This window comes from Lissotriton vulgaris, chromosome 12 (genome assembly GCF_964263255.1).
Source record: "Lissotriton vulgaris chromosome 12, aLisVul1.2, whole genome shotgun sequence".
NCBI lineage: Eukaryota > Metazoa > Chordata > Amphibia > Caudata > Salamandridae > Lissotriton > Lissotriton vulgaris.
The window spans coordinates 19810054-19835358 of NC_141700.1; the positions used below are offsets into that span (position 1 = coordinate 19810054).

The window sequence follows — 25305 nt, forward strand, 5'->3', positions numbered from 1 at the left end:
ATGTTTGCCTCAATATGAACAGATTTACAGGAGCTTTCACTCTCACTACTCGGTGTTGTCTTCAAGAAACACATACTCCCCTCCTCGGGTACCCTTGGCCCAGCCTATATTTAAGATGCTCTTCAAGCCTTCTGTAGTCTACATTTTCCTAAAACAATTACACAGCACATTTAGGGGGCTATGTACGATATATGTGGCGGAGTGAGGCGTTAGCCCTCATGGCTTCACGCCTCACTCCGCCACTTCTGAAATGCAAGGCTGCACCATATTTACAACGTTGTGGTGCAGCCTTGCGTTTCCCCCTTCGATGGCGCTACGCAGGTACCCTTGCACCATAGTGCAAGGGTGTCTGTGTGCAGGAGCGGATTGTCCATGGGTAGGATGGTGTCCCTTCCTGCACATAAACACTCCTGAAATGCCATTCTGTCTCTTTAATGCAGCACACATGGAAGCCACAAAATGTCATTTTTATTTTTAAGATTGTTCTTGTACCGGAAGGGGACCGTCCTGCACATGAACAATCCATTGCATTTTGCTCTTTCAAAGTGTGCCTCACAAGGCAGCACACATAGAAACAGCAAAAACAAGGAAAAATAATGCCTTTCTCCTCGTTTCGCCAACTTAAGACCAGGATTTCCCTGTACGCTGACCTAGTACATAGGGGGCAGCGTCAAAATCAATGGCTGTTGTGGTGGAACCCCGACCGCAACACCCACTGCCCACCCCTTTCACGCTAACCATAGCGTGAAAGGGGGCCTTATTTACAAGGCAGCGTTAAGTCACATTAAGTGGCTTAACACTGCCTTGTAAATAGGGCAAAGCCCAATTTGCCACCACAACTTCGATAAAAGTGACGTTGTGGTGGCGATAGGGGCTTGTACATATGCCCATTAGTTTTATTTTATATTAGGTGGACATGTTGCTAGATTTTTGCTACTGCCACCATTGGTGACACAAGCCAGAGAGGCCCAGATCATACACTTGACAACATCCGCACAGAACGGAGGTAATGGCTGGGGGTCAGGTAACAAACTTGTTCTGCACAGTTATGAAAACTTCTCAGGTATTAAAAGATGCTGTAGTCATATTTCCAGGATGCATAAACTTCACCTGGCAACTAACAGAGTTGTCTCCAACATATTTTTTCTGGAAAGAAAGCTGACTGGATTACTAATGGTAACAATGTTTCTGCCATTGACACCAATCTACAGCGGCTAAGTCTGAATACGGTGAAACGGGGAGAGGATGTGGCCGAACGGACTAGGGCAGACGATCTCAAATCTGGGGAACTGGGTTTGAGTCTCGTCAATGACGCTCAACATCCTGTGATTCTGGGTAAATCTTGCCATCTCCCCGTGCCTAACAAAAAAATGAATGTGACCATGAGTAACGTAACTGGAGCTCATGAAAAGTGCTCTGATACCTTCGGGTCAAGTTCGCGCTATATAAAACTTGGAGGGGGGGTGGGTCTGCCAGTAATGTCTTTACAGACTTGGGGGCATATTACCACGCAATAGCGATAATTATCAATATTGCTTGGTTAGCGGGAAAAAAATATCGCCGAGCACCGAGGATTTTTACCGCTGAGATACCTTGATATTATCAAGGTTTATCTCAAAAGCGGTAAAAATCCTGCGAAATGCATGAATATCGCTGAAAAATCAGCGATATTCATGCATTATCGTGACAATGCTCTTAGCCATGTTATCCACCTTCCATTGGATAACATGGCTAAGAACTGCTTTTAGCAGGCGTTAGCTTTTGGAGATATTCGCGCTTAGCGCGAATATTTCCAAAAGTTGTTAATAGGAGTTAGAGATGTTAGCGACTGTTTTCAGTCGCTAACATCTTGGCACGCCCACTTTGCATGTCATTAGCGATAATTATCGCTGACATGCAAAGTGGGCCCCTAAATGCCCGCTATCGCCTACAAGCTGTCGCTAACTGGTGTTAGCGACAGCTTGGTAATAGGGCGATGAAATTATCGCCGCATTAGCGGGAAAAAGTCCCACTAATGCGGCGATAATGCCCTTGGTAATATGCCCCTCAGTACTTTATGCCATTTTTACCAGCCCCAATCATCACCTGAGTCCTAAATCTTATACGTAAATGTTCAGGCACTTATGAAGCCCTTCTTATCAGCCTGTACCCTGCCTCTAGGCACGCCTTTCCAGTGTTTAACAAACATTTTATATGAGACTTAAAGAGGTTTGAGTGAATGTCCAAGATCAAATAAAAGGGACATATGGTGAAGCCCACATTAGCAGCATTGATTTTAGAGGGGGTTGCCAGAGGTCACTGGTTTGTTTCGTTTTTAATGCTTTAAGGATTTGGGTATTTAATATGTCATGGTTTAACGTGCCTGTGTTATATCTTACTTCACTAAAGCTATTTTTTCTTTATTATCGCGTATAAAAGCTCTTCCAGATATACAAGTTCAGACTACAAGTTGTACAAAAAAACACCTTAAATAGGTACTTCTCAATACTCAAGTTCTATAATGTGCCTATTAGTGTCAAAGCTTATTTGTTAAAGAAATACACTTTTTTTTTACATTTTGAAGAGACTTTATCATATTTTCATGATATAGCACAGAAGCCCATCCTTGAGTGTGTGTGGCTGCTCACCAGTGGCACATGAAGTAAAGGCATGTGTTGCAGCGCCCAGTATAATGTGCTGCATGGCTAAATACTTATAAGGTCCTAAAGTGGAGATCTTTCGCTATGCCAATACTTGTTTTAAATGCAATCTGAAGAAATTTGGCCATTATAGCTTTCCGTATAGGAAGCACAATGCTCTTGTCTGAAGTATTTCTACAGGCCTTCCTGAAGAAAGGCGAACATCTACACTTGAGAAGACATGTCCTGAAAAAGGGCTTCGGGATCCTCACACATGGGCGGGACAATTTAATGCTTGTTACTTCAGTGGAGATTCCCCTGAGAGAGAACTGGGATTACAGGTAAGAAATCATTCCTTCCTTCATGCCTTGATTATTTATCATCACCGTTGAACCCAATTCCCCTTAAAAGACTCAAATATTGTACAAAATCCTGAGGCTGCTGTATAGACTGGCAACAGATTCCGCCCTCCTTCCAGAGAAGATATTCTACAATAAGCCCAGGACGCCATTTACAGCCGGTGCCTCCATACAGTTTCAATTCTGTTCCTGCATTAAGACACCAATTCTGCAATCTTCTGCGAGACATTTGAGCCAATTACACAATTCAGATACCAAAGAGAAGCCCGAAGTCAGAGAGCAAAGAGAGATCGCAGATGGCTATGAACTGGGTTTTGAAAGCATCTTGTGCATGAGAGATGCTCTTTTTCTAGAAAATTTCATATCCTCTTCCACCTCCCTCTGGGAAAGATAAGTCGGTGTGGCAAGGCGTTGCCATGATTTGTGAATCTATATTGTCTGGCAGGTAAAGAAAAACAGGATTTAGAAGGATGTTCTCTTCCTGACTGATTACAGATCCAACAGCGCTAGTAAACTATCGGCCCATCTCTCTTCTTCCCTACCTGGCCAAAGTCCTCGAACGCCACGTCACTAAAGTCCTCAGCTCTTTCATCGAGGACAGCGGCTTTCTCGCCCCTTGCCAAGCAGGGTTCCGCCCTCTCTATTCCACCGAAAAAGTGGTGGTCTCGGTTTTAGACACACTTAGAGAGGGGCTAGACGCTAACCTCCCACAGGCACTGGTTCTTTTTGATTTGTCGGCCGCCTTCGACACGGAGGACCACACCATCCTCCTTTCCCGTGTCGAGGCGGCAGGCATTGGAGGTTCAGCCCTGGCCTGGCTCAGCTCATTTTTGAGCGATCGCTCACAGGCGGTCCATGTGGCGATTTTCTCCTCCCAAGCCCGCAAAGTGCAATGTGGCGTCCCTCAGGGATCTTCTCTTTCCCCTCTTCTTTTTAATTTGTATATCTTTCCGCTCATTTCTGCCTTACAGAGGATGGAGGTCACAGTGTTTAATTACGCCGATGACCTCAAGCTCACCTTTAACCTCTCTAACTCTTCTGACTCTAATTATAATTTTCAGTCGGTGATGGTTTTTATCAGGGATTGGATGAGCTGTAACCACCTCAAGCTCAACCCTGATAAAACCGAACTTCTCCTCACTGGCGGTAAACTCAACCCTTGGTCTCCTATTATTTGGCCCCCCTCTTTTGGTCCCTCCTCCTCTCCCTCTTCCTCTGTTAAGACACTGGGAATCACCCTCAACCAACAACTCACCCTTCACTCTCAGATCAGCACGGTGGTTTCCTCCTGTTTTTTTACTTTGTGCACTATCCGGAAGATCTCACGGTTCTTTTCTTTCTCTGCTCTTAAATTGATCCTGATGGCTATGGTCCTTTCCCCTTTAGATTACGGGAATGTCTTGTACATTGGTGCCCCTGCGTATTCCATCTGGCGGCTCCAACTGGTGCAAAACTAAGCTGCCCGCCTTGCCTATGGCCTACCCAAATCAAACCATACTACTCCCCTCTTAAGATCCCTCCATTGGCTCCCTATCAGAGAAAGGGCCCTCTTCAAGATAGGATGCATCACCTTCCAGGCTCTCGCAGGAACAGCTCCAGCGTTCATCAAGTCCAAAATCAAACCTTATATCCCCAGCAGACCACTGTGCTCTTCTTCTCTGTCCCTCTTGGTGGTGCCCAGGTTCAAGAAGAGCAGAATGGGAGGCTCCAATTTCTCAGTTCTTGCTCCACAATTTTGGAACTCTCTTCCTCTCCACATGAGATCTAAAACATCCTACCTGGAGTTCCGCAGCACCCTGAAAACTTTTCTGTTTCACAGGCTTTTAAAATCTAAACCATCCCCTCATCCAACTCAGGAACCATCCTCCTCAACAGCGCCATGAAACCGCCTGGCGTACGAGCGCTCAATAAATACCTTAAATTCAAATTCAGAAGGTCAGGGAAAGGTAGGAACCTGGCACATTGATGTGGAGGAGAGTGAAGGTGTTGGACGCAAGCAGTAGCAGACTGATGTGTATCCTAGCTGATAAACAATACGTCTCACCTGTAAAATTTGCAAAGTAGTCCTTGAGGTCAGAGATGCAGATTTTCTCCTCCAGGATATCGGTTTTGTTCAGAAACAGGATGATGCTGTTGGTTTCTTTCCAGTACGGCAGCCGAAGGATGTTGTTGAACAGAGCCAGGCTCTCCCGCATACGGTTCTACGTGGAGAAAGCAAGATCCTGTTAACAGGTTGTCTCAGAGATCAGGGACACACTGGACTCAATATTTGACGTCCCTACACAAGAGCTACCACCAGCTCGATGATAACTTTCAGGAAGGTCTACCACGTTCATAAAGAGACTAATTCCAGAGCTTACACCGATCAAGGGATATCAATCATGACAATTAAAAGAGTAAATTAGAAAAGACCCAGCCCTATAACCAGCTCTCAACCATCACAGGAAACACATCCATGTTCAATTGGAACAGGAACTCCATTGTTGTAAAAGTTCTGTTTCTCACCTTATTTGATAGAAATCAAATTTGAAAGGCCATTTAGCCAGAGTGCCTCCAAGGACCAGCACAGAGTACCACATGATAAGTTCACCCCTTGTTTTGGCAGTGCGTTTCTCCCAGGGAGCCAAGATGTCAAAGGCTGGAGATGTATAAACACACTCTGTGTACGTGGGTAGGAAAATCAGGATAGGGAGAAAATTGGAGAGCACTGCTCTGTTAGGACGAGAATCGACACGCACCCTGAGGTGACATGCTTCTTCATAGGGTCCCCTCCTCACACTGGGCCCGTAAGGCCCCCAGTGTGGCCTACAGCTCTCCCGGAGCAGAGGGGCAGGGGTGTTCTGCAGCACGATGAGTACTACCTATGTGGGGAGGAACAGGCAGAGTGCAAATGTAGATAAAGAAATAGGTCAGTTAAACTATCACCTGCTAGGCGAAAAACAAGTCTTTATTCTGGTGCCCGTCAGTGGATAGGTTTAAAAAAGCTAAGTGAATAGGGGTTATGGATATTGCCCTATTATATGGTCAACATGTTTCTGCGATGCAGGACTTAAAAGGTTCTAGGCCTTCCTCAGGACCAAAATACATGTTTCACTCTGCTGTACAGAGTATGTATAAAATAATAACAGAAAAGCCATACAGTCAGCTCTATGGCTATTCTTGCGGCACCATCGTCTGATAAAGTCCACTAGACACATTAACATATATGTAAGGATCCGCTGAACCGTCAACACTGTCTTCAGAGCGTGCAGAGCTTGTAAGCTTCGACACGCCTCTTCTTTCGAAGGTTCCAAGATCAAAAATCTGAAATGTGGACTCTCGAAGATTTAGATGCAGATTCAAAGGCCAAGAATAATTCCCTAATAACTTGTGCCTATGCAGCAATGTTGTATTTCTTGACAAACTAATGGGAAATGCAAGTGACTACTGGCAAATTCCAGCCAAGCGATCCCTTGATTTACGGTGCCATTCGAAATTCTGACTGGTGATTGGTCGGCTGAGCTCCAAACGCTCCTCTGACTTGCACTACAGGTTGCTTTTCAAAGCCTGTTAATTGGAGGGGTAGAATTCAGAGCAACTGATTGGAATTCAAAGCAACTGATTGTAATTCAGAGCAACTGATTGGAATTCAGAGCAATCAAGCATTGGGCTCAGTCTAGAACCCTGAAATCATTTGGTGCCCACGTGAGTTGAGCATTCGTATTGAGATTTGCACACCCCTGCGGCACAGATCAGGGGCTGGCTATACCTGCTCTAGCGGTCAGCCTCTGAGGGTGCCTTCTACATTTCTGCAAGGAGAGGATCAAATGTTGACCACATATAATACACAAAGGAGCTTATTTGCAGGCCCTTGCGCCGCCTTTACGTAACTTTTTCCCATATTAGAAGTGGCGCATCAACGGCGCAAGGGACTTGTAAATAAGCCCCTAAGTATTTAATCCAACTTCCTAGAAGACATCCTGAAACCTTGTCTGCTCTTCAATATCCACTACCTTTGGTTCAAAGCCCTGTAACTGGAAGTTCTCCTCAGTGGCCCGATGCAACGCCACCCTTTGAACTATTCTATTCCAATTTGTATGTTTCATAATGTTACTTAAAAGGGTATACAAATTCACAATGTAAGTTACTGGTTAAGTACATAAGTCACTCACCGTCATTTGTAAATGGCTCAGCAGGTGACACAAACAGTGCACAGTTTTGTAGATGTGGCAGCGTGTGCACAGCTAGGTGACATCACAAATCACATCTCAGACATGGGTGCCCTGAGTTGGCCCACAAATGACTCACAGGTACATGCATCATTGTAGGCATTTGCGATCTCTTAATTGCGATTTTTAAGGATTCGCAATTAAGAATTCGCAAATGCCTTTGCATGAAGAAATCGCAGATAAATGTGCGATATCAAAACATTCCATAATTGCGACTCGCAAATTGCGAGTCGCAATTAAGGAATCCTTCCCCATTCATTCCTATGGGCCTAGAGGTCCATAGGAATGAATGGGAAGACATACTCAATTTGCTCATCGCAATTAGCGAATCGCAAATGGAGAATGCAATTTCAAGGGTGCAGGGGTGTCTAAAGGACACCCTGTTGCACCCCTGAAATTGATATGTGCACCCATGTTACGCACACACATGCCCCAGGGGCATGTGTGTGCGTAACATGGGACATTTAAAAATGCACTTTGATGCTTTTTTTAAAAAAATCGCAATTTACCACCACCTTACATGTGATGGTAAATTGCGATTCTTAATAGCGAAATCGCAAATCTTTTTACTTTCTTGCATTGCATTTAAGGAATCGCAAATTGCGATTCATTAAATGCAATCGCAATGTGAGAAATCGCAAATTTTGCGATTTCTTAAATTGCGAGGAGCTACTTGTTTCATGCCTTCCAAAAGCAATTTTTGCGATCACAAACGGCCGATTTTTGCTATTCGCACCGTTTGCGATCGCAAAATGCTTTGATGCATGTACCTGTCAGTCTTTCTTACCCACAGGCTGCCCACAGGCTGACACATGTAGGACACAATTAGATCCCGGCACGTTCTCTGCACGCCACTCACTCACCTCCTTGTTGTTCTCTTCTAGGCGCTGGTCGTACTCGCTGAGAGAGGCTAGGAACATCAAGGAGTTCACGTTCTGGAAGGCGTGGATCCACTTCCTGCGTTCCGACTTCTGACCCCCGACGTCAACGATCCTGTGGACAGCAAAAGGATTTCAGAGAGTCTGTTGGTGCTGAACCATGTTGTACCCAGGACCAGGGCCTATCTATAACATGTGTATTTGTAAAGAGCACATTCACCCAGAGGCATATTGGCGCTGAATAACAGATGTTTATTGTTACCCAACTGAATGGTACTCGTTTTATCGACCTCAGATGGATGAAAGGCTGAGGGGACCCGCCAGGAATTGAATCTGTGACCATGAGGTTGAACACAGGCCTCTGCAGTGGACACATTAGTCCACTGAACCACCAGAGTCGGCTAGTCTAGTACCAAGGCTACCCAGAACCAGGACTATCCAGAACCAGGGCTACCCAGAACCAGGAATACCCAGAACCAGGGCTATCCAGTGACCAGGCAACCGATAGACCATGCCACCAAGAACTATGGATCCCCAAAGTCATGGCTCTCCACGATTATGCAGAACTGTGGCTACACGAAGACAAGGCAACAACGAGCCATGACTAGCCATAACCTTGACTAGCTAGAACTATGGCTTAGCTAGAGACCGGGCTTTTCAGAACCGTGGCTACCCAGAATCATGGATTCCAAGGACCACAGATCCTCAGACTATAGCTACCCAGAAACATAGCTACCCGGTGACCATCCTAACCAGAATCATAGCTATTCAGAGGCATTGGGCACCCAGAGTCTGGGCTACACAGAAGCATGGCTTCCCGGAGCCACGGATTCCAAGCGCTGTGGATTTCCAGAGCCATGGCTACCAAGTGACCATGTTCCTCAGAGCCAGGGTTACCCAGAGCAAAAGCTATTCAAGTAATAGTCTTCCTGGAAGCAGGGATAACTAGAACCATGGCCATCACGACCATGAATACACAGAACTACGGCTGCCGAAAACCAAAGCTACTCAGACCCATGGCTATAGAGAGACAAGGCTTACCTGACAGTGGGCTGACCAGATCAAATGGCTTCTCCACAGAGCACACAACCAAGAACTATCTACCAAGAGATGTGACTATCCAAAACCATAAGCACCAAGAACCATGAGTACCCAGAAACCCTGGCTAATGGGAGCACAGTCACATTGATGACAAGAATGATAGATTCAGAGGCACAAAGGGTCCTCTCTAGAACTATGGTGAACTGGAGACAGTCAGCAAAGTCCTTAAGAGGGGCGCGCTGCACCCACAGACTCTGGAGCTGTTCATCGCACTGGGGTGTATGCCCCCCTTGTACTCTGGGGCTCCACCTCGCACAGGTCCACACTGCAGCCTTGGACTCTGATGCTCCTCCTCACACAGGGGTTCACTGTACATTGGGGCGCACTGATTGCTTGGACTCTGGGCTCCTCCTCACTCAGAAGTTTACTGTACCCTGGTACACCGGAGCACCTTCTCGCAGAGGTCCACACTGCAGACTTGCACTCTGGAGCTCCTCCTCACACAGGAGTGCTCTGCAGCCATGGACTCTGGATCTCCTCATCACAGGTCTACACTGCAGCCTTGCACTGTGGAGCTCCTCCTCACACCGGGGTTCACTGTACCTTTGTTATCTGGAGCACCTCCTCGCACAAGTCCACACTGCAGCCTTGCACTCTAAAGCTTCCATTCCCACAGGGCCACACTGCAGCCTTGCACTCTGGAGCGCCTCCTCGCAGAGGTCCACACTGCGCCCGGCACTCTGGAGCCCCACTTCACACAGGGTTTCACTGTACCCTTGCACTCTGGAGCTCCACCTCGCACAGGTCAATACTGCAGCCTTGCACTCTGGAGCACCTCCTTACACAGGAGTGCACTCTGGATCTCCTCCTTACACAGGAGTGCACTGCAGCCTTGCACTCTGGATCTCCTCCTTACACAGGAGTGCACTGCAGCCTTGCACTCTGGAGCACCCTTGCACTTTGGAGCTCCTCCTCGCAGAGGTCCACACTGCAGCCTTGCACTCTGGAGCACCCTTGCACTCTGGAGCACCTCCTCACACAGGTCCACACTGCAGCCTTGCACTCTGGAGCGCCTCCTTGCACAGGTCCACACTGCAGCCTTGCACTCTGGAGCTCCTCCTCGCTGTTGGACTTGGCCCTTCTGGCAGGTTCACCCCTGAACTTTTTGCTTTTTAATTGTGACCTGTTGTTAGTGATTTTTGGTTTCTGCGCACTTTACCACTGTGTCCCAGGGTAAAGTGCATGCGTGTGGTCAGGTTGGCCTGCCCTTCCATAGGAATGCATGGGGAATGCATATGTCCATGTTAGTTCCTGATGTGTGGGGAGTGCAGGCTCGAGTTTGGTATGTGTGGACTCGTGTGATTAAATGCTGCGCCATGATGTGTGCGGTGTGAATGTGACTATTGTGGAAGTGCCACTTCTAGAAGTTGGCCTGTCTGTGTAATAAAGTTAAAATGACTGGCTGGCTTGTGATTGGATGGAGCTGGCTGGTGTGCCAGGCTCCAGGAGTCAGGATGGGTCTGCCTCGGTGGTGAATGGGAGATCTGCATGTTGATGGCTGGGGAGGCGTGCACCTGGGACCTAAATAGAGCTGGGCTTTCCCCACACAATCCTGGCTCCGCCCCCTGTGGTGCGACTGATGACCCTAGCCTAGCATGTGAATAGGAAGAGGGGCTGAGCAAAACAAAGTGCTCCAGAACCAGCTGAGTCTGGTTTTCCCCCACCCTGCACCCTAGAGACAAAGGGATTTAGTGTATAAAAAGAGGCTGTGACCTCTTGTAAAATGTTCTTGTTTTCCTGACTAGAATCTACCCGGGGCGTGCTGCTGCTGGGGCCCAGGGGAAGGCTTGCCTCCCTGGGCCCTGCCCAGCCTCTGGATGCCTAATGGACTCTTTGGAACCCCACTGCCTTGCCTGGGATGATTGGGTGACTTTTTCTTGTCCTGGAACCTTATTTGGACCCTCTTCCCAGGTCCCAGGACCTTTGACAAGATTGGAGCGCTTTATTTTCACTCTGCAGCGCAGTGCTGCCATGCTGCCTAAAGGGGGTCCCCCTGCCTGGGGATACCCCTTCTTGTGCCCCTTGCAGGTGCCCACCCTGGGTCTCCGTGTGGAGTTTCTATTCACGGGTGCCACCCCGCTTTTCTTTATGCTCCCCGAGTGCGCAAGTGCCCACCCTGCAGCTTTGTTATTGATATAAAATATTAAGGGTGCTACCCAATTTTATGTATGCCTTAACGGGAGCCCACCCCGTTTCTACTCTTATTTAATACACCGAGGGGTGCCCACCCCTCATTTTCTGACCTGAAAATCACAGCTGCGGTCCTCTCGCGACGGACATAGGAAGTTGGGCACCGTCGTGCCTGTCTCTGGGTGGGACTTCCGGTTTGGAAGGGAAGTCCCGCCCGTGCCGCACGCTGATTGGGGGAAGCTGTCCGGGAGGAAGAAAGAGCCCGGAGCCTCGCAGGCGCCATTCCTAAGTCCCGGCCCAGAGATGGGGGGGCCAGGTGAAGCAGGGCACCTGGTGAGGCGGAGCTCCCATGGCCAGGGAGAGCCCCGCGGGCCGCAATGCCGTCACAGAGAACCAGGAGTCTACCCCGCATCCATGCATGGAAGAGCCGGAAAGTAAAGCCGGCCAGGGGAAGTAAAGCTGAGGCGCCCTGCTGGTGCCTCTCATCAGAGCAGCCCCGAGTGGCAGAGGGCTGCTCCGAGGCCTTATCCCTTGTTTACTCGGGCCCAGAGGGGCCCATGCTGCATTGTTAAAAGGGGGTGGTGTCGGGGCACGTTGTCGGTGCCCACCCACCCCCATGTGCCCCTAACAGTACCTTGCTGGTTTTCAGAGCGACCCAATGACATTGGGCCGCTCCAACAGGGGGCATAATTATTTCCAGAGCCTGCGGGCTCCCACGAGGCCCCTTGCTATTGTTCCCAGCTGCCCCGCTTGCAGAGGGCAGCTGCACCCAGGGGGTGATTTTTCTTAAAGAGGTAAGGTGGTGCCAGGACATGATTCTCAGCTGCCCCTGTGAGAGCCTAGAGGGCTCCCAAAGTGCACCAGTTATCCTAGAGCCAGTTGGCTCCAACCTCAGCCTGTGCCACAGTAATGTTTCCTGAGCCTTGTGAGCTCCAACATGTGGCAGTTGTTTCCAAGGGCCAGTGAGAGCCCATGTCGCAGTCTTGATTGCCAGCTGCCCAGCAAGTAGCACGGTTTAGGTTCTTTTTCTTTCTAGGGACATGTACTTTGCGTCCGTCTAGGAGTGAGTCGCACTCCTTAGCTCTATCTTTTCCTTCCCCAGCTGCGCAGCACTTAGTGCCAGCTGCAGCGTTTAGGCCCCCTGTTCTTGTCCTCAGCTGCCCAGCAAGTAGTGGGCAGCTGCAACGTTTAGGTTTTTGCGCAGTGGCGCAACCTGGACCCTAATGTGATTTATGTACTGTTATGATTCATGTGCTATTGCTTTTTGGGTGTTAGGAAATGTACTGTGTGTAGTATGTTTTGCGGACCCTGTGACCTACACCGCTGAATGTGTTTTTTTATGCATCATGTGTCTTCCCTACACCGCTGAATGTGTTTTTATGCATCATGTGTCTTACCTACACTGCTTAATGTGTTCTTATGCATCATGTGTTTTACCTACACCGCTGAATGTGGTTTTATGCGTCATGTGTCTTACCTGCACCGTTGAATGTGTTCTTATGCATCATGTGTTTTACCTACACCGCTGAATGTGTTTTTATGCATCATGTGTGAAGCTTTTGTGCCTAAAACTATCTCCAAGGGCTTAATAGTGAGCTCGCCCCCTGAACAGAGTCCCAGGACCAGTGGACTCTATTGTGCCTTCCCTGCCAAGTTGCTGGGACTTGTCTGATCCCCTTGGGCCGCTGGAGCCCCGCCTGAAGTGTGCCTCGCTCACCCCCTTTTGCAGCCCGTGCCTGGCCGCCCTCCTGCCTCAAGCCGCGCCGCTCTCCTCTGAGCCGCGTTCGCTTCGTTGGGTCGCCCGCACCCTGCCCCCACCTCCTCTTAGCCGCACACCTTGGTCGCCCCAGCCGCTGAAAATAGCCCGGAGCCTTTGGGAGGCGAGAAACCCCACGCACGCTTGTAGCGTGCCAGCCGCCTCCCGCCCACTCCGGCCTGCTGAGGAGATCACCCGTATTGTCCCGCGCAACCAGAACGGAAGGTACGGTCCGTACCCGCCGCCAGTTATTATATGTTCTAAGTTCTAAGTGCTTTTCCTACAAGTATTCTATTTCTACAAAGTGCTATTTCTATCAAGTGCTAGTTCTAAAAGTGCTTATTCCTGACAGTGGTCCACGTGGCCCTGTCCTGTGTATATAATCCTTTGTAAATTCTGCCCGTACCTATGGCACATTGTAAAGTGTGTGTTTATTATCTAATGTGTTTGGCATAATACAAAGGCTATTTTTGACATAACCTTGTGTGGAGTTCCTTTTGTGAGGGGCCTGGGATGTTGTTGCTGGTGGGAGCGTGCGCAAATGCTTTACACATCGCCTCTGAGATAAGCCTGACCGCTCGTGCCAAGCTACCAAGAGGGTGAGCAGGGGTTATCTTGGCGGGTGACTTCCTCCTCGCACAGGTCCACACTGCAGTCTTGCACTCTGGAGCACCTCCTCGCGGAGGTCCACACTGCAGCCTTGCACTCTGGAGCTCCTCCTCACACAGGTCCACACTGCAGTCTTGCACTCTGGAGCACCCCTGCACTCTGGAGCACCTCCTCGCAGAGGTCCACACTGCGCCCGGCACTCTGGAGCTCCACCTCACACAGGGGTTCACTGTACCCTTGCACTCCGGAGCTCCACCTCGCACAGGTCCACACTGCAGCCTTGCACTATGGAGCTCCTCTTCACACAGGTCCACACTGCAGCCTTGCACTATGGAGCTCTCCCTCGCAGAGGTCCACACTGCACCCTGGCACTCTGGAGCGCCTCCTTGCACAGCAATGTGGGAGGCTTTGCACTCTCTGTACACCCACCTGAGGTCCGTCTTATTCATGGAGAAGCAGTACTCGTTGATGCCTGTGGTGGGCATGCGTATCTTCAGGATGTCCTCCTTTGTGGGCACGTAGCCGTCTTCTGCAATGCGGTCCAGGTTGGACAGGTAACTGCAGGTGGAAAGAGAGAGTTAGTGAGTCTCTGCCAACTTCTCAAGACGCCCCAGCCATGCATATCTGTCTGGATGGTGGCCCAGGCCAGCCACATGGCCTCCCTGGCTACCTGTAAACAAATCATGTGCACCCAATGTCCATCAACTTAGAAGAAGGAAGGCCACGTTCACATACCCCAATCCCACGTCTGCCAATCCCTAAGAGGGGAGGCTGGGGGGATGCAGTGCCACCCCCAGGCGAGGGCGGAGCCATGCCCAGACCTCGAGGGGCGCCATGAAACTTTTTGGTGAAGTTAGGGGCGTCCTTCAGTGGAGCCCCTGAGAGCAGAGACCAGCAGTGATGCAATCAGGCTCTCACAGATAATTCAGGTGTGGGCATGCACTGTAGGTATTGACAGACCATCACCATTTCAAGTTGGTTCTGAATTTAAACAGCAGGTTGGGTTCTTCTGAAAGTCTGGGGCTTCTGCCACCCCAGAAAAGGACAAAGTCATGCTTTTCACTGTATTTAAATCGCCATCCCACCTCTAAAGAGCAGCAAAGAAGGACTACACAGCGTGAAAGCATCCAGGACATGTTTTGGGGAGTTTCCATTCGCTGCCCACCTCTTTGTCTGCTGCTCTTCTGTTCAGCCAAGTGCTGTTTCTTATAAACCACAAGTATAGTTTTTAATAAAAGAAATTGTCGGACGAGGCCTTTCATTTCACAAAATCCAAAACAGAAAACATGCTTCAAGTAGCAACAGAAACCGGTCCGGTCCTCGGATGCTTGATTCCGTTCTGGGAAGGACATGGCTTTTGTAGTTCGGACTGGACTGTTCCCATGGGGCACAGGGTCAGAGCTGATTTGCATATCGCCATTGTCTAACCCAGGGTGGTGTGAAGTGCAAAAAAACAATGGATTTGGGCCAAGATCTTTGGACTGGGGTGAATGTGTGACATTGATCCACATTCTGTCCATCATCTGTTTTGTTTTCAAGTAGCGACAGAGCATGTCAGTTGAAATGTGTAGCAGTGCTGTAAACGACAATTGTGTAAAGGCGTAAGAGAGTCATTCTTCCATGTAAAGTATTATCATTCCTTAAAGAGTAAATCCTAGGAAATGTGTTTTGTTTCTTGTTTTTTTTAACCTTGATCTTGGATCCTGTTCTTTTAATTCCATTGGTAGTGTTTTGGGCCGGGGTGGTGCTTTTTTCAGACGTGTGACGACAGTGAGGGTCTGCGGGCGAGAGGCTAGTCAGTGAAGCAGAGGGCCGAGGTGTCTGTGAGAGAGCCTAGATGTCCTCTACAAATACTGCCAGCACGTGCCTTCTAGACTGCTCTTGCTTTTTGCGCGTTACAGGAGTCAATGGGGCTCAGACTGATGGGGCCGGCTCACTGTTTCATGTCTCCCACCCACCACCTTGTAAATACCTTATTCCTCATTGCACAGACACGGTAGAGGGAGAGGGCTCAGGGCTCCACATTCTTCCTGTAGGATCTTGGTGGCATCTTCAAGGCTTTGGTTGAGTTTCAGTGGTTCTTTGAGGGTTGCAGAACCTTAATTCGCTGGATCCTATGCAGGGGCGGTTCCCCTACAGGAGCGTCGGCGCTCCGCCCCTCTCATTTCTCCACACAATTGAAAATCATATTAAAAAATAAATGATTAAAAAATAAATACACAATTCAGATGCATTGACTGAGGGCTGCCGTCACTCTTAGCCACGCTTAGTTTTGTGTGAATATTGGGCCGTCATAAAGATCACATCAACCATTTTAGGTGTGCAGTTTTTCACCATATTTTGATTTTCCAGAAAATTGTTAATGGTATTTGACTGTAATGAAATTTTGTTTTTTTATCATTTCAAATTATAACTTGGACAGATATCTGAGAAAATAGACAAGTTATTTTTCTGATGCAGTTGACAAGTATCTTTTTACTGCAATAGTACCTGTTAATCGAAGTCTTCGGCTACTTTGATGGATGCAAAAGAATTGAAAAAAGGCACTCTAAGCACAGACCAAGTTGTAAACAGTCTGGACTTTATCGTACAGGGGGTTTTGTCTTCCTGTGCACAATAGATCAAGTACACTTTGTAATGTTTTCCAGTAGGGTTCATTGTCATTTGTGTAATGAATTTATCCTCTCTTTCCCAGTGAAGATTTGAATACAGATATAATAAAATCAGATAATTTCACATGATCATATTCTGTTTCAATGATTTGTGTTCGAAACCCATTAACTCACCACTTCAAATTTGAGTATATCTCCACAGGGTCTCCAATACGTTTCGGTCTAACATAAGCCCTTCTTCAGGGGTTTACAGATTGTGAAACATCTCAGATGACTGAAGCCATAGTCCCAAGTATTGCTATGGATAGTGGCAGGGTTTAGATCCGTGGAGAGAATTGTTCACCTTCTAAATTGCATGAAAAAAACCTGGTATCATTCTCTCCAAGTGATGGCTACAGACCGGCCAATCTTGTGCTTTGACAACCTCAGCTATTAGAATATCCACAGGAAAATTCTCAAGAAATAATTCTGATAGGTCTTTTGAATCTTATGACATTGAGTTTTTTGGGAGGGTTCTAGCATTTCGCAACATCTTTGAACATGAAAATCGCCTGTATGACACACAAGGCATTACATCCCAAAACTCTGGGTTACCTAGCTCAGAAATTGGTGCTCTCTTGTGGGAACCAGGAGCTCCAATAATCTTCTATTGAAACCTCAATCATTTGTCAAGAAGAAAATATACAACCAGTACTTCTCAGAAATAGCTCCTAGAATTTAGAATGCTTTGCCCCAAAAACAAGAAAGAACCCTTCTATTACATTCTTAAAAAAAGAAGTCAAAGCGATTCTCATGGCTAAATATACCTGAACTATTTATGCTTACCGTTAATATATCTGCTAGTTGGTATCAGTTATTCTGTTTGTATGAGACTCACCAGCAATTTTCTACGCTAGTTTTTTCTTTTTTCTTAACATCTACCCTGTAAAGCGCTCTGATACCCGTAAGGGTCTTGTTCGTGCTATAAGAAACCTTCAAAATAAATAAAATACACATTATTTTAGCCTCCGGCCTTTAACCACCCTCCGTCTCTACATGCATTGTGTTGCAATGCACTTGCTAGATCAGCTATCCACCTGTACATTAGTCAGGCCTCCAGTTTGGGCTGCACTGTCAACTGCATCAAAGTCAAGGAGGTGGGTGTTAAGGAGGTGGGTGTCAAGGAGGTGGGTGTTATCAGCTCCCAGATTCCCATTAATGGAGGATTCCGCCACTGCTTCCTATAACGGCGGATGTCTAGGAGTGGATGCAATGTTATGTGTGCTTTAAGAGGACTTTGTGAAATTGTTCTCTTCCTGACTTAGTGCCATGCGCTTATGTACTGAATGATATTCATTCCAGCTTCAACGTTTCAGCTTCTCAAAGCCAAATTTAACTGAAAATACCCTTAAACCCACACAAACTATACACCTCACACTAGGCTGGTACTTGAAAAACACACTTCGTGTAGCAAGAGGCCCAAGAAACAGTGGGCGCAGATCTCACGTTCTCCTCGAAACATTAGGCATACAGTAGTGTAGAGCTCTGAACGTAGCCATTTACAGTCTGTTTTTTTAATCCTGAAATCCCCTCCATGAAGAATTAGGGCAGGTAAAGAACACAAGATTCCCAGGACTCACCTGGACAATTACCCACTTCCTCAGCCACATGACACTTGTTTCTATTTCAGTTTTATGAAGGCATTCCCTTGTTGCCTGAAGTAGGGCACAGTGTTTCCTGTTCCTACAATGGATTTATTTGACCTCCTGCTCTTCCTGAGAACAGAAATAGATCATTAATAAATGGCAAAGGAGTTTTGTTTCAAAAACAATCTTCAGGATTCCCTTACAGTGTCCTACATTCAACTTTTGCTGCCTTTTGGAGGTGGCAAATGAAGGGATGGGCGTCACACGCCTCCACGTTCTCGTGCAGTCTTCCTTGACCTGCATGTAAAGCGTTCACCTGGTGAGTCAGATTGTGGTGTGAGTTTTGGCGGACAGTGATCCGGGCATTTTAAATCTGATCTGCGCATAGAGAGCAAAAGCGAGGAAATCACAAATCTGAGTGCCTGTGATCATCCAACAGTTGTGTTGCATCGTATTCTTGTTGCACTTACATAGTGCTTCAATCCTCCGACAAGATGCCAAAGGGCATTACAAGATGGTCGGTAAGTCACACAGTTGGTGCTGCTTAGGAGGAATAAAGATGGCTTGTAGTTTGCTATTAAGCTTTACGACCCGAGGGGTGCTCTCATTTCTTCACCCCCCAAGAATAGGACTCATGAGGTTTATGTTCTTTTATTTCATGATTGTCTTTGGTTGGGAAGGCTGTGAGTGTGGCCTACACGAGAAATGTTGTGCTGTCACGAGTGATGAGGAGCAGATTTTGCTTCTCAAGTCCGTGCTGTCATATAGCTGTGCTTATAACTAGATGTGTGCAGGTCTGACCTGCTGGCTGCTTTAGTGATCTGGTTGACAGGGAGATCCATTGTAACTTGTGTGCCTAGAAGGAAGGTAAGAGATCAGGCATATCTGACTGTGGTTCTGGTCTCAAGATAGCTATCCCACCCAGGAATACTCTTGATGGGCAGACTTTTTGCGGACAAGAGGAGGAATTTGTTTTTTTTATAATGCAGCTTAGAAAAGATTAGGTAAGGATACCCGTATGCAAATATGCCTTAGCCCCATCCCAAATGGGACAGCTCGGTCAAAACGGCTTGGCGGCAATCTTGTCTGAATGAGAATGGACACGTGTCCAGCATATTTCAACCTCGTTGGTCCTCATCAGTGAGACTTATCAAGAATTAGAACCAGCTGAAACTGCATTGATGGACAAACAGACTAGTTAGGAAATTGTTCCATCCTAAACGACAGTGATGGAGGAAAAGACCAGTCAAGAACTGGAACCAGCTGGAACTGCATTGATGGACCAAGAGACCAGTCAAGAACTGGAACCAGCTGGAACTGCATTGATGGACCAAGAGACCAGTCAAGAACTGGAACCAGCTGGAACTGCATTGATGGACCAAGAGACCAGTCAAGAACTGGAACCAGCTGAAACTGCATTGATGACCAAGAGACCAGTCAAGAACTGGATCCAGTTGAAACTGCATTGATGGACCAAGAGACCAGTCAAGAACTGTAACCAGCTGAAACTGCATTGATGGACCAAGAGACCAGTCAAGAACTGGAACCAGCTGAAACTGCATTGATGGACCAAGAGACCAGTCAAGAACTGGATCCAGTTGAAACTGCATTTATGGACTAAAAGACCAGTCAAAAACTGGTTCCAGCTAAAAGCTGCATTGATGGACCAAGAGACTAGTCAAAAACTGGTTCCAGCTGAACCAATAAGGGTGCTGCAGCCTCCATTGATGATCTGGTGCTTTCCGGGATAACTGCTGGTGTTGTTACAAATGGCGGGAGGCGAGCTATCAGCAAGCGCGCTTCACGCTCTAATATGTCGCTCTCATCATAAGCGGTCACTACTTTCTTTTCTCTCACCCCCACCCCTTCTTGGCAATGGCCTGGCAGTGACCACAATAGTCCAGAATGTATCTAGACCGAGGGAACCAGAGGCACGGGGTACCAGGAGCTAGCAGCCTCCAACAATAATGTTATAACACAATAGAGCTGCTCCCGGTGTTAAGTGACTAAGTGCAGTTATTTCCAGTTAGTGAGTGCAGGCGTCTCACAAAATGTGAAGGACTGGTCTCACACAGCACCGGGTGTCATGCTTCATCAATGACCAGTCCTCGCCCTCTAGAAACTTGGTTTGGTAGAGGGCGGGCATACACCTGACGACAGGGATGCACTTTTAAACTAAGTGGGGGCCCAAAAAGGAAGGGGAAGTGAGTTAAAAAGCCATTACAGATGTCACATTAATTTTAATATTGCTGGCATCTGTATGGTATATTAAAATCGTGGTCGGTGTATTGAGGATACAATGGTCCTCCCACCGAAGTCAGAGGGCCAACATGTTTCTGCCTAGTGGCCCATTTGGGTCCATGGCATTCATCAGGACCTATATGTAAGGGCTCTACTCTCACCGAACTACGATAAGAGAAAATCCACTGTGTAGGGTGGTAGGACACACTCCACTGAAAGGATGGCTTTGGGTTCTAAAGCCTGAAATGAGACAATAAATGTTTTTGTAGAAAAAAGAGTGTGTAAAGAAACTACATGAACAAACAGAAAAAGCCTAGAGTACAAAATTATTAATGTAACAGGCTATAGGTGCGCGCAAATGGTGAAGTCATACATCTGTGCACCACAATAGGACAGTATATTTGTCATGCTTACCCTATCAAAGGAGCTAAATGCCCCATAGGAGGGTGAGAGCAGGGGACCCCTTTGGTCCAGAGCTAGACTTGGATTTTTCCAAAGATGAGGAGGAAAAGGGGAGAAAAAACAAAACAAAGGACATACTCTGTAATTATAATTATAAGCCACAAGAACAAAGGTTCCTTCTGTATAGCCAGTACTTGGAAATGAAAACACATTCTTTCCCACATTCACACTCTTACTGTATGTAGATCTGCTCTTCGCTTTTCCACCTGTCATCGTCCTCTTCCTCTCCTCGATGTCGAGTGAGTGGTGTTTGTCTGGCATTCATATAGTGTGCCAGTTAGAGATATTTAGTGCCTATTACTAATGATTGGGAACCGGTGTGGGCCATCCGGTGTCTAGTGAACTCACGTTTAAAAAGTTGCCTAGTTGCCTGACTGCCCAAAAAAGGTGTTTTCGATGTTGCATTTCCGTCCGAAATTCTAGCGGTAACCGCCCGCCAGAGAGTCCCTTCTCTATGCCCTAGTTGGTATGGTACAAAAGGGGGTGGTGAAGGATGGAGCATCTGAACCAATCAAACACTCACACCCAGTCAACAGATCTGGGTTTAATCCATCACCGTTCTTTAGCCCACTCTGCCACCCCAGTTCAGACATGGCCACCCCCTTTTGTACCGCTTTGTTCGCCATAAGTTGGCAGGGTATGCTCAGACATGAGTCCCTTGCTCCCTTTGCCACTGGATTCAAGCAAGCCTGGCTGAAGATGGCTGTAATGCCAGAAATGGTCCCAGGAAGCTTGTTTCCTGTCCAGGGAAGGCATGGCTTGGCAGTTCGGGCTGGACTGTTCCCATGAGGCACAGGGTCAGACTGATTTGCATATGGCCATGTCTGAACTGGGGTGGCAGAGTGGGCTAAAGAACGGTGATGGATTAAACCCAGATCTGTTGATTGGGTGTGAGTGTTTGATTGATTCAGATGCCCCGTCCATCACCACCCCCTTTTGTACCGCCTTGTTGGTATGGAGCCTCGCTAGCTATCGCATACACGAGACGGTAAGTGTCTCTGACCGCGGCATGCACGATGGTCTATTGTTGATCAGTTGCAAGTGCGGGCACATGCATACATGCGCAGTGTGTCCTGGGGGTTCTATAAACCGGGATGTTCACGATGTATGGCAGGAAAGGGCTGCTAATTAGTCATACCCTGGTAAGATTAATAAAAATTGCGGCGGACCTAACTCGTAGGAGTGTATGGTTTTTGGGCCACCTATTGACATACCAGTTGCTGCCTAGCTATATCTTTTAGACACATAGTGAAAATGGGCGTGAGTGGGTATATTTAAGGGTGCTCACATCCTGGGGTGCCTCAGTACGTGGTCGTGCATGCTTGTGGTCCATTTGGGCAAGCAAAAGTGCTTTATGGTGGTACTAAACAATTATTTAAAACATTTTGAGGCATGCTCAATGCGAGGCATAGGTTATTTATTACCTCCAATCTACATATATATATATAAAGGAGTGCCATTTATGTATTTATCCCTGGAGGCGGAGGGGTGAAAAAGGATGTTGAGAAAAACATGTTCATGGTGTTAGTTGCAGCCACGGTATTTCATCATCCAGTCCCTTGCTTGATGTGTGTAGGTGATAGACCCACCTCTGTTCCCTAATGTGTAGAGGTCTTGTCAAGTCCATCTTTTGTTTTTTCATTACTTCAGGGACTACCCACTTGAGGTCAGTGTCTTTATGATTGCATTCCAGGAAGTGTCTGGTGTGTTTGGTGTTAGTCTTTTTACACCTAATCGTGCTTCGATGTTCATTGATTCTTGTTTTAATTTTTTGGGTGGTCATCCCCACATATTTCAAGTTACATGGACATGTCAAGAGGTAAACAACGTTTTCCGTATTACAGTTGGAGAACGTGTTTAATTTCCATGGTCGTGGATTGCCAATGCCAACTTCTTTAGTTGTTGAAGTGAGGGTGCAAGCAACACAGTTTCCGCAAGCATAGTGTCCTGTAGGTGTCTGGGAGTTCCACAGGGTGATTTCTGTCGTCAGGTGTATGCCCGCCCTCTACCAAACCAAGTTTCTAGAGGGCGAGCATGACACCAGGTGGTGTGTGAGACCAGTCCTTCACATTTTGTGAGACGCCTGCACTCACTAACTGGAAATAACTGCACTTAGTCACTTAACACCGGGAGCAGTTATAGATATATCCTTTGCGCCAAATGCATATTAAACTTTGAAACTGACGTTGGTTTGTAGAGCTGGTGAAGGCAAAAGTGCAAAAGGTGGGTTGTATTCCCTATAAAGGCCTGTGTGTTTATGGGAATGTATATGTATGGATTTATGGCTGTGTGCGTATGTGTGGAACTATGTATGTGTAGGGTGTTTATTTCATATGTGTTGTGCCTTTGTGTGTCTGTGGACGTGTTTCTGTGTCTTGCCCTCTGAGTCGTGTGTATTTTTATCGAACGTCTGTGTTGGTGTCTGTTTCTGTGTGTGTATGTGTATTCTATTTCTTTCTGTTTGTTGTCTATGCTTGAGTGTACCTTTTTATGCTTGTGCTTGTAACATATACAAGGCAATCGCATTACTGCTGTACAAAAAGTCTAATCTACGCTGGAAGGTCCCTCATGCACATCTGTGATACTTTTTGTTTTGTGGAAGGAGGAAAGGGGGGTTTCAGCGCCCCCATCCATCCCTGTTACTTACTAGTTTGCGGAGTCCAGGATTTGGTACTCTCTCCGCCTCTTGTAACAGGTCAGGATCCCCAGATCCGCCCACAGCCTTCTTATGGCCTCCACGTAAGGTCTCTCCAGCGACACTACGTTGTGCACGTCCACTTCTTGCACCAACCTTGCACACTCCTGGATAGAAAGAGGAGGAAAACTCGAGGTTAGTGTGGGAGGGGTGCTACTGCAACCCGCAAGTGTTGAGCCACTGGTTGAATGCAAGCGGGAGGACGGAGATCAACTATTGGCCAACAAGATGGATGTTGTCCAAACTTTGACGGAACCCTACTGTTCACTGGATGCTGGTTCCACAGGCGTGCAGGTTGGAAGAATGCAGCTACATCACAGCATGCAGGCTGTAGCTCGAGAATACTTTGAGCAAAGATGAGAAGTTTTAGAGCAGAGAATAACAAGATTTCAAGTAAATAAAATCTGACGTGTTGGACCCAGGCACTGTAGCTTGATTCTGACATGAAGTTTTGGCCTTAACATATTTAGCCCCACCCCGTACACCTCCATCTACACCCAAAAAAGCACATCAACCGACATACCCGAGAATACGCCAGACCACCAAGGAGGAACAGAGGGCCATATTATCAAGAAAGGGCGATATATTATTGCCACTTTTATGGGCAGGAAACTGCCGCTAAAGCGGTGATAATGGGCTTGATAATATGCCCTTGTGAAATCCCATAGAAGCCCAGGTTAACACCAGAACCAGGGCTTCGATGGGAATTTACAAGGGTATATTATCAAGCCCATTATCGCCGCTTTAGTGGCAGTTTCCTGCCGATAAAAGCGGCGATAGTGTATCGCATTTTCTTGATAATATGGCCCAGAGATCCTAAATCCAGGGCCCTAGCGGTGCAATGACTTCCACCCCATGTATGCTCTCAACAAAACCACAAAACGTTCAGAAATGAACCTATTAGCGCTCTATTCAGGTTCTCTGATCTCCAGAAAGGGCCTGGGAGCAATGGAGCCTGCAGTGTTGAGAAACAAAAGTCACTCCCCAACTAATTTTAACACTCCCTCAACACTTCATAGGTGAATGAGCAGGAGGAGAGAACCACCCACTGTCGGCTGCATCATCGCCATGGAGTCACGGAAGAAGCACACTGGTAAATATGGTGGCTCACGCGTCACAGCCGAAACACTGCTTTCACGAGACATTACCCCTGCATTAAAAGAACGTCCCGGTGCCAAATTCAGTGGTGTAGAAAAGTTGCCAAGAGCCCTTCTGAAAAAAAGCCAATGACCCCAAAGAGCTGCCTGTGTAAGTAAAATGCAGCAATCATTGGGGCTCGGTGGGCTCCCAGGCCTCTGTATCCAGGGGCAACTGCAGCGGCTTCTGCAGTGAGAGCTACACCCGTGGCCGAGGTACACACCTTACGATTTTGCAAATGTTTTTCATAATTTGCCAGCTAAAAGAAATGGAATGAAGCAAGAAAGAGGGATTCTCCACTGCAGTGAGAATGGTCCCTCTGCCACACAGGTGCCCGCGTCTGCAGAACAACCAGAGAGCGCTTTGCGTCCAACAGCAGAACACGATGGTCCTACAGATATACAAAGCAGATGGTCCATGCAACAAATCACAGAGGTGGTGCTAGGTACATCCTGAGGAGATATAAAACCAAAAGAACCAGGGAAGACCACATGAGAAGTAGAGAGGAGAACAGAAGTGGAGAGCGTGGGCAGAGGGCTAGAGGACGAGGAAGGAATGGGAGTGAGGAGGAAGCGAGAACTAGAGAGCAGGAGAAAGGGAACGAGCAAGAGTATAGGTGGAGAGGGGAGAAACAAAGCAAACGTTAGAGAGAACAGAGTGAGATGGTGGGAGAGGGATGGATGGACTGGTGTCTCACGGTGTGGCCTGAATACAAACATACCTCCAGATTCATGCCTTGTGCTCGTTCGTGCAGTGAGTGTGAACAAATGGGCAGCTCCTCCGCTAAGGCGGAGGAGCGTCGCCCCTCTGCTTTAAGGCAGTGCAGAGGAATAAGAAACTGAGAATAACCAAGCGCGTTCTTATCATTTCGTTT

At 47.4% G+C, this 25305-nt stretch overlaps 1 protein-coding gene across 1 annotated transcript in view; it reads right to left on the reverse strand.

Moving 5' to 3' along the window:
* Window positions 1-25305, reverse strand: part of GNA15 (G protein subunit alpha 15) — an 82236-nt gene that overhangs the window by 2757 nt on the left and 54174 nt on the right. The window contains exons 3-6 of the mRNA XM_086946762.1: window positions 23247-23401; window positions 14089-14217; window positions 8049-8178; window positions 5022-5178 (exon numbers count right to left, since the gene is read on the reverse strand). Coding sequence (XP_086802888.1) covers window positions 5022-5178; window positions 8049-8178; window positions 14089-14217; window positions 23247-23401 — 571 coding nt within the window. The remainder of the gene's footprint in view (window positions 1-5021; window positions 5179-8048; window positions 8179-14088; window positions 14218-23246; window positions 23402-25305) is intronic.